The following is a 15,223-nucleotide window of genomic DNA, read 5'->3' as shown; positions in this document are numbered from 1 at the left end:
GCATTTGCAGCACGCTTTGCTCGCGGGACACAAGGAATATCAAGGTGCTTTGCTGAGTACAAATTTTTAATTCACACCTTAAAAAAAAAAAAAATAGACCCATTAAAAAACCCAAACCCAAACGAGCATGAGTTGCAGAGTCTTTTTATTGAGCTTGCCCAGAGAGTCATCGTGAGGCATGTGCTGCAGAGGTGCAGCCTGGGCTGGGAAATGCTCCCGAGCTCTCTCAAGTCCTGTGGTCGGTTCATATGACAGAATTGTTCAATACACACATTGCTCGATGCACTGTCCTGGCTTGGAACAATAAATATTTCACAAGTAGAGCGGAGGGGCTTTTGCAGTAACAGTGATGGGTGTTCTTCATCATGGCAGGTCACTCGGAGGCTGTTCTGAGGAAACAGCGGTTCTTCCTGCAAAGCAAAGTGGCATCGGGCACCGTCAGCTCCGGCTGGGCAGGGCTCAGACACGCGTCCTCAGGTAGAACCTCAGCCATGCTCCTCTCTCCCAGCTCTTGCTGACCAGGTAGCCACGCACATTGCATTCACCTCTTTATTCACTTTGTCTTGATTCTTTTTATGCTCTTTGCTTTGCATAACAACTCCACCCTGCCCGCTACCCTGGGCTGTATGGTCAGACTGTGGTGTGAAATTACACACAACAGAAATCCCTTCCTGTCTCCATTTCATTGTACCTGCTGTACGGTTCACCCGTGTTCGTCAGTAGAACCAAATGATGCATTTCAAATGCGTGCAAAACAGCAGCCCAACTCCCATTTCCTATTACATTTACAGATAGTAGAAAATAGATATATTCTGCCCTGTCTGCATTTGCTTAGTGGGATGTGAACAGTAGGTGCCACACAACCTTTCAGTCCCCGAGTAGCAATTTTAACTAAATCAATTTGTACGTAGATGGAGAACTTGCTCGTGGCTGGTGTTGATGAGAACTGAACAGCTGTTGGTGCTTTAGCTGTCAAACTACAAGCTTAAGTAATCGCCTTGGAGTGATTCCTTTAGGATAAGATACTGGTTTTAAGTAATGTATGCTTTAAAGTGAACAGTATTGGCTTTAAGGAGGCTTAAATTGACGGTCTGTAAGTGATTACCAAAAAGCTGTCTAGAATCCTGTGTTCTTTTGGAGCAGACAGGTTATTTTGGGTTGCAATGAAAGGACAAAAGCTCGCATTCACAGGTTCTTGAACTCTGCTCTGTTTGCACTGCTTACAAAAGGGGTCGAAATCTATTGCCCCATCCCTATTCCTGGGATCTTCTTTTTTATGCACAGAATTGATTCCTTATCTCATTTGGGTGAGAGTAAGTGGGAACGTCCTCTCCTCAATGTGATATCAAGTGTCACTGACCTATTGTGTGAACCAGGGTGAGTTACCTGCACAGCATCGTAATGCATTCGCTGTTGTCCCTACACGAGGCTCCAACAGGTCTTAGTGAGACTCCTCTCCAGAACGGCGTCATCCGCCTCTGTCTCGTTAGCCGTGGCTGTGGGTGGTGCAGGGAAGCGCTGTGTGTCTGGAACAGAGCGGCAGCACGGCTGTCAGCACACGGCAACGGCAGGCACTGGTTGTTGCCAAGGGCTCAAGGGAAGAACTTGAAATCTTTCTCATTTTCAGATCATAGCATGCTCTGTTAAAGTATAATTGCTTTTATTCTAACCCCAAAGAAGGAGTAAGTGTGAAAATTTAACTACATTTTTTAATCTCCTTGGGAGGGAAGGCAGGATTTCTCGCTAAGTGGTGTCTTGGAGTAACCCAGTATTCCCTAGGCAGTTACTCCACTTTTTTCATAGAACCATAGAATCATTTGCTTGGAAAAGACCTTTGAGATTATGAACTGTACATGTATCTGTCCACTACTCAACCATATCCCTGAGCTCTTTGTCTACACGTCTTTCAAATCCCTTCAGGGATGGGACTCAACCACCTCCCTGGCTAGCTGGTTCCTAATATCCAAACTAAACCTTCCCTGGTGCAACTTGAGGTCATTTCCTCTTGTCCCATCTCTTGTTATCTGGGAGAAGAGCCCAGCACCCACCTCACCACAACCTCCTTTCCAGGTGCTGCAGAGAGCGATGAGGTCTCCCGTCAGCCTCCTCTTCTCCGGGCTAAACAGCCCCAGGTCCTTCAGCCACTCACAGAACCCCTGGGCTCCAGACCCTTCCCCAGCTTCGTGGCCCTATGATGCTGAATTCTCTAGAAGAGCTCTGCTGTCATCTCCGGCTCCTGCCAGTTACTCTTATTCATGCAAATGCTTTTGATGACCCACTCGACTATTAGAAGGAGCACTTTAAAATGTTATCTCTGTTTACCTGGCTGAGCAGCAGCAAGCAGAGCAGCAAGACTGCCATCATCTTCCAGCAGTGCATCTTCACAGGGCGAGCTGTCACTTCGACCGTAGGAGCGGCCGTGGGTGAAGGAGGGTGGAAGAGCCCCAGATAGAACTTATCGAGCTTCAGCTAGATTTTTATAGACTTCATTCTCTTATCGTTGCATCACTTGTCGGTCATTACAGGAGCAAAGTTCATTTGGGAACAAGAGGGAATTGCTAAGTCTGCCTCTGCTGAAGTGATCTGGTTCAAGGCCTGTCTCTTTAGCTAATCATTTACTCTCCTTCCACTTGTACTTTGTCTGGTCAGCTTACTGGTTGTGCCAACTGTTCCTCCTCTTAAAATCCACCTAACACCTTACCAGAACTCCATGGTGGAATTGCAAGCAAAAGGGTGGTTGCTTCAGAGTGTGGTGGGAAAGAGCAAAAGCCATAACCTTGTTTAACTTCTTTGAGGTTCACAGTGTGCACAGCTTTGGGGCTGCCAGCAGCTGGTAAGTATTCTCTCACCAAACTTGTTGGGAACAGAGAATCATGCTTGTGATTCTGCTTCTCATTCCTGGTACACGAAAGAAACACAAGGAAGTCACTTCGCTTCCTTTCCACACATGCTGTACAAGCAGATGTGATACTTTTCAGACTGGTTTTGGGATGTAGAAAGTATGTTACGCATGATCAGTAACAGACCTGTTCTCCCAAAGATCCTAATGTGTAGTTAAAGACAATAATGTCTGGATAGCTAATCCCCAAAGTAGGTGAGACTGCAGCGAGGCTGTTCTGTTAACGGCTCAGGGGTAAGCTCGTTGCTAACTTTATCTTTCCATTTTTAGTCTCACCTTGAGACCTGTGATAAAAAAGACAGGCTACCTGGTTTGATGTGGACCAAAACTGCGAAAGCTGGAGTTGAGCAGCTCCATTGGCACAGCAACACGTTCTTTAGGCGAGGTGCCTGCTGCAGGCTGCCCCTGCACCTCCCTGCAACCTGGGATCAGTCTCCTAAGAGGTGCTAACAGCTCCCGTTGGTGTAGGTGGGCAGTTTGTAATTAGGAGTCAATTGTTTTCTGCTGTGAACTGAGTTTGCACTAGCCTAGAGAAAAGCAGGTTTAAGAGCAGCTGCCCATTACCTCCCGTCTGCCCTACAATCCTCTCAGCTGATGCACGGACAAGGGGCTGAAGCGTGTCCAGGATCACGAGGCTGTAACTGGACCCTGCTGCGACTCGCTCCTCACCGTCAGATCTTGTGTATCTGGCCCCACATCTGTCCCATGAGCGCTGGACCTGACGGGTACAAGAGTTTTGAGACTGCAAGCTGACAAAGGAAATGCCAGCTCACTCGTGTCACATCCATGAGGTTTGAGGCAGACTATTTTCTAAGTGACTTCAGGTAGGGAGGTACCGTATAAAATAATGAAGTATGTTTTAGCTAAACAGTAAATACAAATCTGGAGGTAATTGACTGCCATTTTCTGTGATTGCTTAACATGGAGGCAGGAGTGCCAGCGTGGAAGGCAAGTTACTTAGATTAAGATAATGCTGTGCTGTCGACAGAGGATTCCCCTTGACCCAAACGTCATGGGGATTAAATAAAACCCCTTTGCATCATATCATCATATCTGTTCCTTTCCTAGGGTGGTGGGTTACACTCTTTCCTCTGCCCTGTTTGTCTTTCTTCCCTGCAAGGAGGAATTAAACTGTTCATTATTTCACATTCCTGGGTCTTATGTATGGAAGGAAATGGGACAGTGAATTGTGGCACATCAAATAGCTGAACTTAAAAGTTTCTTTTGTATTTGGCTGTGGATTTTTCAACTGCTTTTCCTGTGAAGTCCTTTCTCTTACACGAGTCTGATTTCTGTGATTTGCACTGGTGTAAAACAGAGACAGGAAAACCAGAAGCAGCAGCTTCATCTGGGAAGCACGGATCTGAAGTGACAGCTCTTTCAGTCCCAACAGCAGTGCCCTCCAAGTCATTGTGTCTCAGCATTTTTGGCTTTGTTACGACATGTCAGAATTGCTGTGTGTCCTTCTGGGTTACAGCGTCAGCATCTCCCTTTCAGGCAGCAATCCATTTACTCTGCAAGAAACTGGGGGCAGGGGTGTGTGTGCTCTTTGGACACTTCTAACTTTTAGGAAAGGGAGAGCTGAAATAAATTAGGGGACTGATGACTTCTCAGACATCTTGTTCAGATTCCAGAGCACCCACTGTCCCACGTCCAGCCGGAGCCCCATCCCTGCCGCTCCCAGGCTCCGTGTCGGCTCGCTGCGGGCAGGCTGGGCAAGCGTGGGGCACGGGGACGGAGGCTCAGCAGGGCCGGGCAGCCACAGTGGGGCAAAGGGCAAGTGGTCTGGCCTGTTTACAGCGACCCGCCAGCCGGGCCAGACACGGGTCAGCTGTGTGCCATCGGGGGCAGAGACCTCGGGAGATACCGGGACGAGCTCTCACCTTCCCCAGAGCCAGAAGCCACTGAGAAACCGCCATCTCCGGGACCTACCCATGTGAGAGCTCACACGTGCTGTTGTTAGGGCGCCCACCAGCTGCTGCGGGTGCTCTTGAGACCCTATAGTGCAGGGCACAAGGACAAGTTCTGAACGAAGTCTGCCTCTGGGTTTTCTTTGCCAGCTCTCGCAGCTGTAGTAGCCAGTTCAGTGCTCCCTGCTTGCTTCCACTGCCTGGAAAATACCAATGGACTGAAACATGGAGCTAAATTTAAGCACAGGATGGTTTTGGCAGAACTTGTAGCACTGGCTGACTTGTGCTGCTCCTGCTTGCGCCAGCCTCACACTGTGCTTGCAGTAAATGCAAGAGCAGGAGGAACAGCCCCAAGACTGAGCTCAGTCTCGTGCTTTTTAATTGTGTACTAAGATCCCTAAAGAATAAAGCATTTGGCTATAAAAACTGCATCCCCTCGGCTTGCTGCAGTGAGAAACGAGGCAGCTTCGTCATCCAGACAGCCCAGCCCCAAGTACACCAAGACCAGCCCAGGGGAACATCTCTCCTGCCCTGTGCCTGCTGCCCTGGATCCTCCGCATGCGTCTCCTTGGGCAGAGGTCCAAGTCCACGTTCAATCCTGAGCTACTGGCCAGCTCACGCAGTTTTGGTCCTCACCAAACCAGGTAGCCTGTTTTTTTATCACAGAACTCAAGGTTAGAGGAACAATGGAAAGATAAAGACAGCAATGGCCTTAGCCCCGACCCGTTATTTCACATCCTCTCTCGCTGACTACTGCCCTTGCTGCCCTTGTTCTAGTCAGAGACAACTCAAAGACACAAGAGTCAAAAAAGGCTGGAACTGCTCTGACATAGAAGAGTTTAAGTGTACAGAACTTCAGTCTGGTCGTCCCTCTGTGCCGAGTGGACCACTGGCTGCTCACCTACATCTCAAGACACAGATTTCACACAAAGGCATGGGACAAAGTTAAAGTTTATTAGCCACAATCATCTCCCTCCCAGTATCCTTCTGGTCAGGTGAACAAGCTCAGCAACACAACATCTGTAACACAGCGAGGTAACGTTCTCCTTTTCAACTCAATTACTGGTCATTCTCGTAGTCAGCAGGGTTCTTCCTCTTCAGCCTCTCAAACTCTTGCGTTCCCCAGGAGTAAAGGAGATAGCCTCCCACGAAGGCTGCAAAGGAATGAGGATGCTCAGGGGTTGCATTGTGGTCACCACGTGGCCTGGAGCACTGGGCTTTTGGGACAGAGATGGTGTAACGTTTGGAGACCTTATTGCTCTCTACAACTACCTGAAAGGAGGTTGTGGAGAGGAGGGAGCTGGGCTCTTCTCCCAAGGGACAGGGGACAGGACGAGAGGGAATGGCCTCGAGCTCCACCAGGGGAGGGTCAGGCTGGACATTAGGAAAATATTTTTCACAGAAAGGGTCACTGGGCACTGGAACAGGCTGAACAGGGAGGGGGTTGAGTTGCCATCCCTGGAGGGGTTTAAGAGACAGGTGGATGAGGTGCTGAGGGACATGGGTTAGTGACTGATAGGAATGGTTGGATTCATTGATCCTGTGGGTCTTTTCCAACCGCGTGGTTCTGTGAATGGATCCAGAGGAGGGCACAGAGATGATGCGAGGGCTGGGGTTGTTCAGCCTGGAGAGGAGAAGGCTGCGGGGAGACCTTAGAGCAGCTTCCAGCGCTGAAAGGGGCTGCAGGAAAGCTGGGGAGGGGCTCTGGCTCGGGGAGAGGATGAAGTGGAATGGTTTTAAGCTGGAAGAGGCCGTCGGGATGCCTGTCCACCCCCATCCCTCCCCCTTTTCCCCCACACCCGCTACTCACGGGGCACCACTTTGAACACCTGCGAGCTGAACCGCCGCCACACGTTCGGGAGCCCCTCGGACAGCAGGTTGGGGAAGGCTCGCTGCTCGAAGGGCGAGAGGCTGTAGGAGACGACGTGCCTCACCCGGGCCAGGTTCCCGAAATGGAGCCCCATGGTGTCACCTTCCTCCTGCTGCCACCGACCGCCCCGGAATCGGAAACGGCATCGAAGATGCCGTTTCCGATTCCGGGGCGGTCGGTGGCAGCTGCTCCTCCCTTCAAATCACCTCAAACTCCCCTCAAATCACCTCAAAGTCCCCTCAAAACCCACCTCAGCAACCATTCCCCTCACTCACTAACCCATGTCCCTCAGCGCCTCGTCCACCCGCCCCTTAAACCCCTCCAGGGCAGGGGACCCAACCCCCTCCCTCTTCAGCCTCTCCCAGCGCCCAACGACCCTTTCCGTGAAAAATTTCCTTCTAATATCCAGTCTGAGCCTCCCTGGTGGAGCTTGAGGCGTTTCCCTCTCCTCCTGTCCCCTGGGAGAAGAGCCCAGCTCCCTCCTCTCCACAACCTCCTCTCAGGGAGTTGGAGAGAGCCGTGAGGCCTCCCCTCAGCCTCCTCCAGGCTAAACCCCCCCAGCTCCCTCATGAATCTTATTCTCCAGATTTATATGACAAAATAATCACACACACAAACCAGCTGCAGCAAAACCTATCGATTTATTAATTAATCCTACAGGCATCACACAAGATCTCTTTGATAAGTGGCAAATCTCAAGTTATTGTGTCTCATAGTGATACGTATCTTGAAAATTGAAAAAATGTTTTTTTTTTCCTTAAGGGGGGGGCAAATGTTTGAATTTGCGTCTTGATTGATAACAATTGCTCAAGTTGTGCGTCCCATAGTGATATCTGTCTGGAAGGATGTTTATCTAAAGGTGGGTCAGCTGTGAAAGGAACAGGCATCCTGCAAGATGAGATAAGGAAGCCTGAAATCCACACTCCCACAGCAGCAGAAAAGGACTGTTTTCCCCCAAAGTTGGGCTGCATCCCCCCCTTACTTCTAGTCTTCATCTTTGGGCCCCAAGAAGGGGTCCTCAGACCACATAGAATCATAGAATAACCAGGTTGGAAGAGACCCACCAGATCATCGAGTCCAACCATTCCTATCAAACACTAAACCACCTATTTACTCCGCTCGGGACAGAATAGATAGTGACGTCTGTGATCACATCACACTGCTAAACGAAATTATCCTACGCCAGGGCTGAGTGGGACAGAGAAGATAGGGACCACCCAACAGATTGTCTGCGCGTATAAACATGGTGTGGAGAGATGTTTATGACTCTTCAGAATACCCTTTTTGGAGGTGGGGTGGTGAAAAAAATGCATAGATCTGTACTATTAAAGATGCACGTTTCCTTGCTTGGTATGCCTGTTTTTGGAGCATCCAGCTCTAATCCACACATCCAGCACTGCTAATAAAGAATCATAGAATAACCAGGTTGGAAGAGACCCACTGGATCATCAAGTCCAACCATTCCTATCAAACACTAAACCATATCCCTCAGCACCTCGTCCACCCGTGCCTTAAACACCTCCAGGGAAGGTGACTCAACCACCTCCCTGGGCAGCAAAGAATAGCTGCTTAACAACAATTAGATAGTTGTTATTGAGTTATTATATCGGAATCCTTGCCCAGCCGCACCTCGCCTCCCACTTGGGTGAGGATTGCTAGAACGCAGGGGGGTTTGGAAACTCTGTCCTTTGAATCATCTTCACGCAGAGGAAGACTAGCAGGCACTGAACACGAGGGCTATGCAGGAGAAACATTTATTTCTTTTTTTTTTTTACATCTGTAGCAAAACAGCTTAAAATAGACACCTGTCAGTTGAAAGCTCTTACCCATTTTAAATGCAAAATTGTTCCAATAAAAAGATACTATTTACATTTAATTCCACATTCGAGATAGGCTGAGTCGCTACAAAAGTAAGTGCTGTGATGTAAACACCTTCTACTAACTCAGTGCTAAATCCCAACCACTTTTACAGAGCTGTTAGAATTACACAAACACTGTTCAGTTGATTATAGCGACAGATACTTCAAGAATGCAAAATTACCCAAACCTGGAGTAAAACCAGTTGGGTTTCACCCACTACCGACAAGTGCATTTGGTAGCAATCATGTCCTCATACTCTTTGTAGACGATGGAGCCATCGGGCTCTATGGTGAGGACGCTGAGCGGGCTGTACTCGGCAGGAACGCAGGAGGGCTTGGGGACGGAGGAGTCCAGCTTCTCGTAGATGAGGTTCTGAACCATTGTGTGCACGGGCGAGCCGTAGCGGTGCCCCACCACCCGTGGGCAGTCGCCTTTGCAATACTGAGGGCTGTACCTGTGCGGTGCTATGATCCATTTGTCCCATTTCAGTTGGCTAAAGCTTAGGCGGAAGTTGTGAAGCTCACACTCATTTTCAGGAAACAGGAATTGTTTGAAATACTCGCTCAAATTATAAGGTCGAGTTGCTGGTTCTTCTTTCAGATTCTCATTTCTCCGCTGACGAGAGGCCCGTTTACCCTGCGAAGGCTCTTTTCCTATGTCACCCGTAGGATCAACACGCAGACCGCTCCTTTGCCTGGGCCGCCCAGGGTTTTTCCTTATGTGTCTAAGTGAGTTCCACCTGTGATAAGCTTGCTCACTGGTATCATTCAGATAAAGAAGAAGAGAAGGGGGAACTGGTGCCACATTAACGGGATTTTCCAGTTTAGTGTTCTGTTGTGGATCACCCATCAGACAAGTGAAGTTCACAGCCATATGAATATTCCTCCTCTTAGTAGCAATTAGTGGCTGGAGAAAAGAAGTCACGTCAATCTCAACCCACTTACGTTTTTTAACTTCGAGGTGCAGGCTAAAAGCTATAGAATGTGAAACACTGGGACACACTTGGCCAGAAGAGTCCTGTTCCTGGACAGATAAGTGGCACATGCACGTAAGGGAAGAGGAAACGGGGACCGATGTGTCAAAGGTATAGAGCAAGACAGACTTGAGCAGGTACTCTAGAGCAGTAACACGATCCAGGTTGAAAAGTAAATCCACCGAGTGAACATCTCCTGAGAAGAGAAACAAAATCTTGTAGAGGGAGTGCACCTTAATTTTCCACCAGACATAAATACTGTCACAAGTGGGTAAGCAGGAATAACACAGCAGCAACGGAAATGGTTTAGGTGCTCTTTCTTACTTTAATTAGAACTGGTTGTAGAGTTTTTTCTGATTCATAATAAGATGAGTCAGCCCAAAACACCAGTGTTACCGGGAACACAGTACAATTTGTGTGGCATTTCCCAGACTGTGGAGAAGTCTATGTCTAATGCCATTCAAGGAGAAGTAGGTTATGATAAACTCGTACAGTTTGAAAGAAGAGCCATCAGGATTAAAATAGCAACAACTCTAAAGAAATAAGGTGTTTTTATCTTACGCTGGAGCACGTGGAGACCCCTCCATTAAACCTTTGCAGCCAAAGTGCCCCCACACCTACCTTTCATGAGGTCTCTGTGGCGGTGCTTGCATTCAGAACACGGGGTAAAGAGTCGAACAGTGTTATAGAGGTGGCTTTTGTTAGCCTTCGGGATCCCCTCCTTGGTAGCAGACATCTTATACAGCCTCTTCATGTACCGAAGGGCTCTGGAGTCTGGCTGTAGCTTGGGGACCTCGCTGTCCCAGTTCTGGGGTCCCCGGTCAGACAGCACCTTGAGGAGGGGAGGCAGGATGGCATAGCCACGTCTCACACCTTTGGGCAGCTGCAACAAGGGATTTAGCTCACTGGCATTGTCCTCAGGAGCCACCAGTAACCCAGAGGTCCTGTCAGAGGCTGCACGGCCCCTGGAGTGGGGGGAGCACTGGATGGTGGAAGAAAGCCAATGGAGGCAGCAGTAGAAGCAAACACAAATTCTCCACGTACTCTCCATGCTCCTTAGGGCTGCAGCCAAAAAATGCCTCACATAAAACAATCAAAGGTAAAAAAAGAACCCCTGCTCCCAATCCCTTATATATGTTGCAGCTGTGGAATGGGAGGGAGGTTTCTGATTAGGAACCAAAGAGAAAGACCTGCAGCTGGTTACCAAAACCACATGCTTGTTTGCTCTTAGGCTGCAGCCTTTGCCCATGAAAGCATTTCATAAACAAACTCCTTATTCTCTGAGTGAACCTTTTTCATGTGGTAGGTTACAAAAGAAGAATGGGTGCCAGCCTCCAGAGGGAGCTGGGGAGCCGGGCTTCGCTAAATACCTCTTTATTTGCAGAAATGCATAAAAAGCTGAGTATTATTGCCTTTAGCAATAACAAGCTAGTAAAAAAAAAAAAAAAAGAGATAAACCATTTTTAATTTTCTGTTAGCATCTTTCTCACATTTCGCTTCTCTGCAGACAGTAATTCCCACTTGAGAGAGGTGATTGCGGCTCTGGTACCATCAGATTCGTTTCCCTTCCAGCACACGGTGTGGATTTACCTGCAGCCCGAGGTGAGGCTTCCAAACAGCAGAGGTTTTTCCAGTCAGCATCAGCAAGATTGGTTGTGTCAGAACTATTCAGAAACTCTTGTAGCTGAGCATAACTCAAGGGATGGGGATTGGTTTTATTTATTTAGAGAAACAGAGAGGGGGAAAAATCTATTTTCAAGGCAGTTGTTTTTAATTAAATCTGTGCTGTCAATAATCTAGTGAAATGTCACCCATAATCTAACTCTCGCACCTTAGGGATTCTACATAAGGATTGCTTGCTTGGAGGGTGTTTAATTAACTTACAAAAATGTCAGTGTGGCATTCTTTGATTTGGAGTGGAAGATTAATTCAGATAACAATCTACAATATGGAACAACATAACCTTTTCCGCTAGATTTCTTAAAGCAGACTGGGGTGTGATGAGCAGGGGATGCTGTCACTTCTGAGGTCAGCTGTGTTTAAACTGTTTTGGACAAGGTGCTCTGTACTTTGGTTGATTTTAAAAGTGTATCTTTCAGTCAGGCATGCTTGCACCAAACAAGCTCATCTGCCCCCTCCCTCGTGGGTTTGAATTTGTCCCACTTCACATGAGTTTCAAACACACGTAGCTAGTTTCTGCTGCTTTGTGACAATTTAAGCTGCCTTCTAACCCTATCCCCTTTCACAAACCAAAGGTGCATTCCTGCTCTCCCCTTTGCACTGATATTTGATGTTATCGGATCTTGTGATGGGAGCTGAAATGACAGGAAAATAATCCAGCAAAAAGTGAATATTCGCTTTAGCCTACTGAGACGGCTGGACAAGCTGAGAACAACTAAGCTATCTTGAGTAATTCAGGGCTCAACAGGACATGAGTGGTGCTTCTGGATGCTAATGTTGTAGCAAATCCTTGACTATTATCCTGCATGGCGAGTGCCAACATAATCTTACAAGTTTTTATATGTACACTGCACTGGAGAAGGTATTCTTAAACATGTAGCTTTTGAAAATTCTGCTTAAGTAGACTTAAAAGTTCATGAAACAGATGAAAGGCCATGTAGATTTTTAGCTGCAGGTTTAAACCTAGCCCTGACCAGAGATTTCTGACTCTTTTTTTGTAGTGTAGGAGCCTGGAATTCACTTCCCCTGAAGAGGTTACAGATCCAGCACAGTCACATCAATCCCTACTTGCAGAACTGACGCCTAGCAACCTGCAGGGGAAGGCAGTTGAAGAGGAAAGAGAGCCCTGGAAGCCACACTCACTGCCAAACCCAGTTTATCATCCAAATGGTGACTTTTTACTGGGCTTCAGCTTTCTCACTGCTTGGAGACCTGTTTAGTAAAACACAGTGTTATTTGACTTTTTTATAGTCTCATGCTTTATACATCTTAAATATTTATTCTCTCTATTATTAACAGTTAGATTGTTGCAGCAGAAACTGTATTTTCCTTATTTTTCCCTGGGAAACACTTAGTGCCTGGTCTGTACTACCACAAGCTACTACTAATATTTGAAGTCCTATAAAACAGAGCTGAAGAATGTGTAGCTTTGCCCTGTAGCCAGATAACGACGTTTGTTTGTTTCCACAAGAGAGCAAAAGCATTAATCACCGGCATAGCTGTTATGCCCTGATAAACAAAGTGCTTTCCTTTCGGCTCACTGAGCTGATGCGCTGGACTTTGAAATACAAGAAGCATCAGGTGCTCTCTGCAGGGCCCATTAATAATGTCACAGAAACGTAGCTGAGTGCCCATGTGGAGGAACAGCTGAGCTATGAGTCTGCTCTACAGATGTGAGCTGTAGCGATTTCTAACCATTTAAAGAGAAGAAATGTTTCCTGTTATTTCTAATAGCTTTTTCCTGCCATAAACCAAAAAGATCAAACCCGTTATTTTAAAGAACCGATGCACAGACACGTGTAATGGTTTGACAGGACAGAATCAGAGCTGAAAAACTATGTACTGCTGATTTTATGACTACAGTGTAAAACAGAGATCTGCTTTTATCACTGATGATAGCAGCTTATGCTCAAGTCAGCCCATTTTTTATCTCCTTGACAATAACATCAGCAACCCCTTGGAGTGATGGCAGTCAGGAGATTGGGTTCCGTTTGCATCTCTGTTCCTAATTCTCTTCTTATACTGGCTCGTTACTGCAATCTCCCTCATCTCTGCAGTTGTACCTGTTTTTCACAGGCACAGTGGATGAGGTTTTTCCTGTTCTTTATCGTATTTGTAATGGTTCCATGAAGACGTATTTTCCTGGCTGAAAGCTCAGCTCTTCTTGAAGAGCTTGGAAAAGAACTGAAACATTCTGGACACAGACATGAGCTGTGGCACTCATGGAGAGTTTATGCTTTGGTCTTGCAGACTACTCCTCTTGCCGCCTGTGCAGTTTTGCCTGTGTCGTTTGGTTTCTTTATGTTTTAATTTACCATCACTTTATTATCATTACTTATAGAACCTAGACATTTCTCTGATGGCCCGTCACCCTCCCCTTTGTCTTCACAATCGCTGTCTGTGGCCCCTCTCTGCCCTGGCTAAAATAGACTGCTTTCTCCTACATCCTTGTGGAGCTAAGGGGACCAGGCATGTGCTGTGGGTTTATCCAGTGCCATAATATTATAGTTTATTCTCCCACCAAGGGCACAGCAGTGAGTCAATCAAACAGAAAAAGTACATTGTCTCTGACTGCTTCACTCAGGCATCTGCGTCTAAGTTCTGGGCTCCCATTTTACAGGAATCGTATTATACTGGTGCCTAGAGTTGGCATACGACACAAAAACACTTTTCTTGTTCACAAGAGATGTCCATTCTTTGTTGCTAAAAGACTTATCTGGTCCAAGAGACAATTTAGTTCTTCTATCCGGAGTTTCTAGCTTTATTGAACTAGATTCTATATTTATGGAAGTATCATTTTACTAACAGTTTTAGTATCTCCTGCACTGTATATTAGATTAGGCTGTTCTGACCAAAAGTGAAATGTATTCTCTGGTTTATTGCACGATTTATACATCAATAAAAGTAAGTAGTGTGGGTCTCTTCCAACGTGGTTATTCTATGATTCTATAAGCAGTTCATATAAATAGTCTTCCAAGTGTTAGAAAATATTAGCTGGTAGGTGAAATAGCTTGGTGTGAGTATGAAGTTCCGCTGTGCAAAGCAACAGCGATGAAGGTAAAGAGAACAGCTTCTGAGAGGATGTGGAGGAAGGTGGTGCCAAGCGGGGATCGTGGCACGTTTCACAGCTGCTGCTGCCGGTCCTTGGGGCACGTGGCCTTCCCGTCGCCTTGTGTGGCACGGCTGTAAACTGAGCGTGTAATAGCACTGGGGAGAGGTGACCTTGGCGACGCTTTGTACAACTAGAATTAATAAATGTTCCCAACAGGATAATCAGCGAGTTGGTTCATTTAGTACATGAGTTTAGTGGCTTAATAGGCAGCAGTGTGAGAAAAGTTTTACTTCATCCTGTTGTGAAAACAAATGGTCAGCAAAGAGAGACCCGAGAGGCTCACTCAGCCGTGGAAGGTGAGCCCAGTTTTGCCTTTGCTGCCGGAGCACTGGTGGCCGTGTGGATATCAGTGTGGTATCCTTGCCAAACCTCTTCTGCTGTGCTGATGTGAGGGCACGTGCTTCTGGAGTTCTTCCTGAGGCTCTGCTGGGTCGAGAGTTCCGGGTACAGCTCACTGATGCACTGCTTGTCACCATCCGCGTGATGAGTGGGGAAGGGTGTAGATGATGGTTGCTGGAGTACGGCACTCTCACTTTGAACAGCTAAGCAAATACCATGTGGAGAACTCATAGTAATCAGCTGTTCTTTAAAAAAAATGAAGAGTGTGGCTTCTCTGAAAAGAAACAAAAGCTGCAGATTCTGTCAGTAGCAGAGCAAGGTTCCTGGAGGATCCTACAGCAGAGGACTGGGGGCTCTGCAGCCCCCGCTTCCATTATTTCAGCCTGCAGAGCATCTGAGAACCCCCCAGTGAAAGGGGATGAGTCGAGGTTGTGGTATGCACATTCTGCAAAGAGTGAAGTCTGTGACATTGACTTCTTTCATGTAGGTCTTTGAAAAGCCATTATAGGGAGGTTTGTGTGCCTGTACAAAAATGACTACCCATGTCATGACGCAGTCTTTTAATACAGTTAAATTTTTA

General features: G+C 47.1%; 3 protein-coding genes across 3 annotated transcripts; all 3 read right to left on the bottom strand.

The window, feature by feature from the left end:
- Positions 1 to 113: 113 nt before the first annotated feature.
- LEAP2 (liver enriched antimicrobial peptide 2) lies at positions 114 to 2,438 on the bottom strand. Its single transcript, XM_069869410.1, has 3 exons — positions 2,323 to 2,438; positions 1,387 to 1,526; positions 114 to 410 (listed from the first exon to the last, which is right to left on the bottom strand). Exons 1-3 carry the CDS (start codon positions 2,377 to 2,379, stop codon positions 374 to 376), a joined length of 234 nt encoding a protein of 77 aa, XP_069725511.1. The 5' UTR covers positions 2,380 to 2,438; the 3' UTR covers positions 114 to 373.
- A 3,304-nt stretch (positions 2,439 to 5,742) lies between these two features.
- UQCRQ (ubiquinol-cytochrome c reductase complex III subunit VII) lies at positions 5,743 to 6,813 on the bottom strand. The gene is made up of 2 exons (XM_069869095.1): positions 6,620 to 6,813; positions 5,743 to 5,963 (listed from the first exon to the last, which is right to left on the bottom strand). Exons 1-2 carry the CDS (start codon positions 6,771 to 6,773, stop codon positions 5,869 to 5,871), a joined length of 249 nt encoding a protein of 82 aa, XP_069725196.1. The 5' UTR covers positions 6,774 to 6,813; the 3' UTR covers positions 5,743 to 5,868.
- A 1,672-nt stretch (positions 6,814 to 8,485) lies between these two features.
- GDF9 (growth differentiation factor 9) lies at positions 8,486 to 10,572 on the bottom strand. Its single transcript, XM_069869167.1, has 2 exons — positions 10,134 to 10,572; positions 8,486 to 9,708 (listed from the first exon to the last, which is right to left on the bottom strand). Exons 1-2 carry the CDS (start codon positions 10,561 to 10,563, stop codon positions 8,756 to 8,758), a joined length of 1,383 nt encoding a protein of 460 aa, XP_069725268.1. The 5' UTR covers positions 10,564 to 10,572; the 3' UTR covers positions 8,486 to 8,755.
- Between the last annotated feature and the right edge of the window lie 4,651 nt (positions 10,573 to 15,223).

The sequence above is a fragment of the Phaenicophaeus curvirostris genome, chromosome 15 (genome assembly GCF_032191515.1).
Source record: "Phaenicophaeus curvirostris isolate KB17595 chromosome 15, BPBGC_Pcur_1.0, whole genome shotgun sequence".
NCBI classification, from domain to species: domain Eukaryota; kingdom Metazoa; phylum Chordata; class Aves; order Cuculiformes; family Cuculidae; genus Phaenicophaeus; species Phaenicophaeus curvirostris.
Note: the sequence above shows the minus strand (reverse complement) of the source record. Positions and strands in the feature narration are given on the sequence as shown.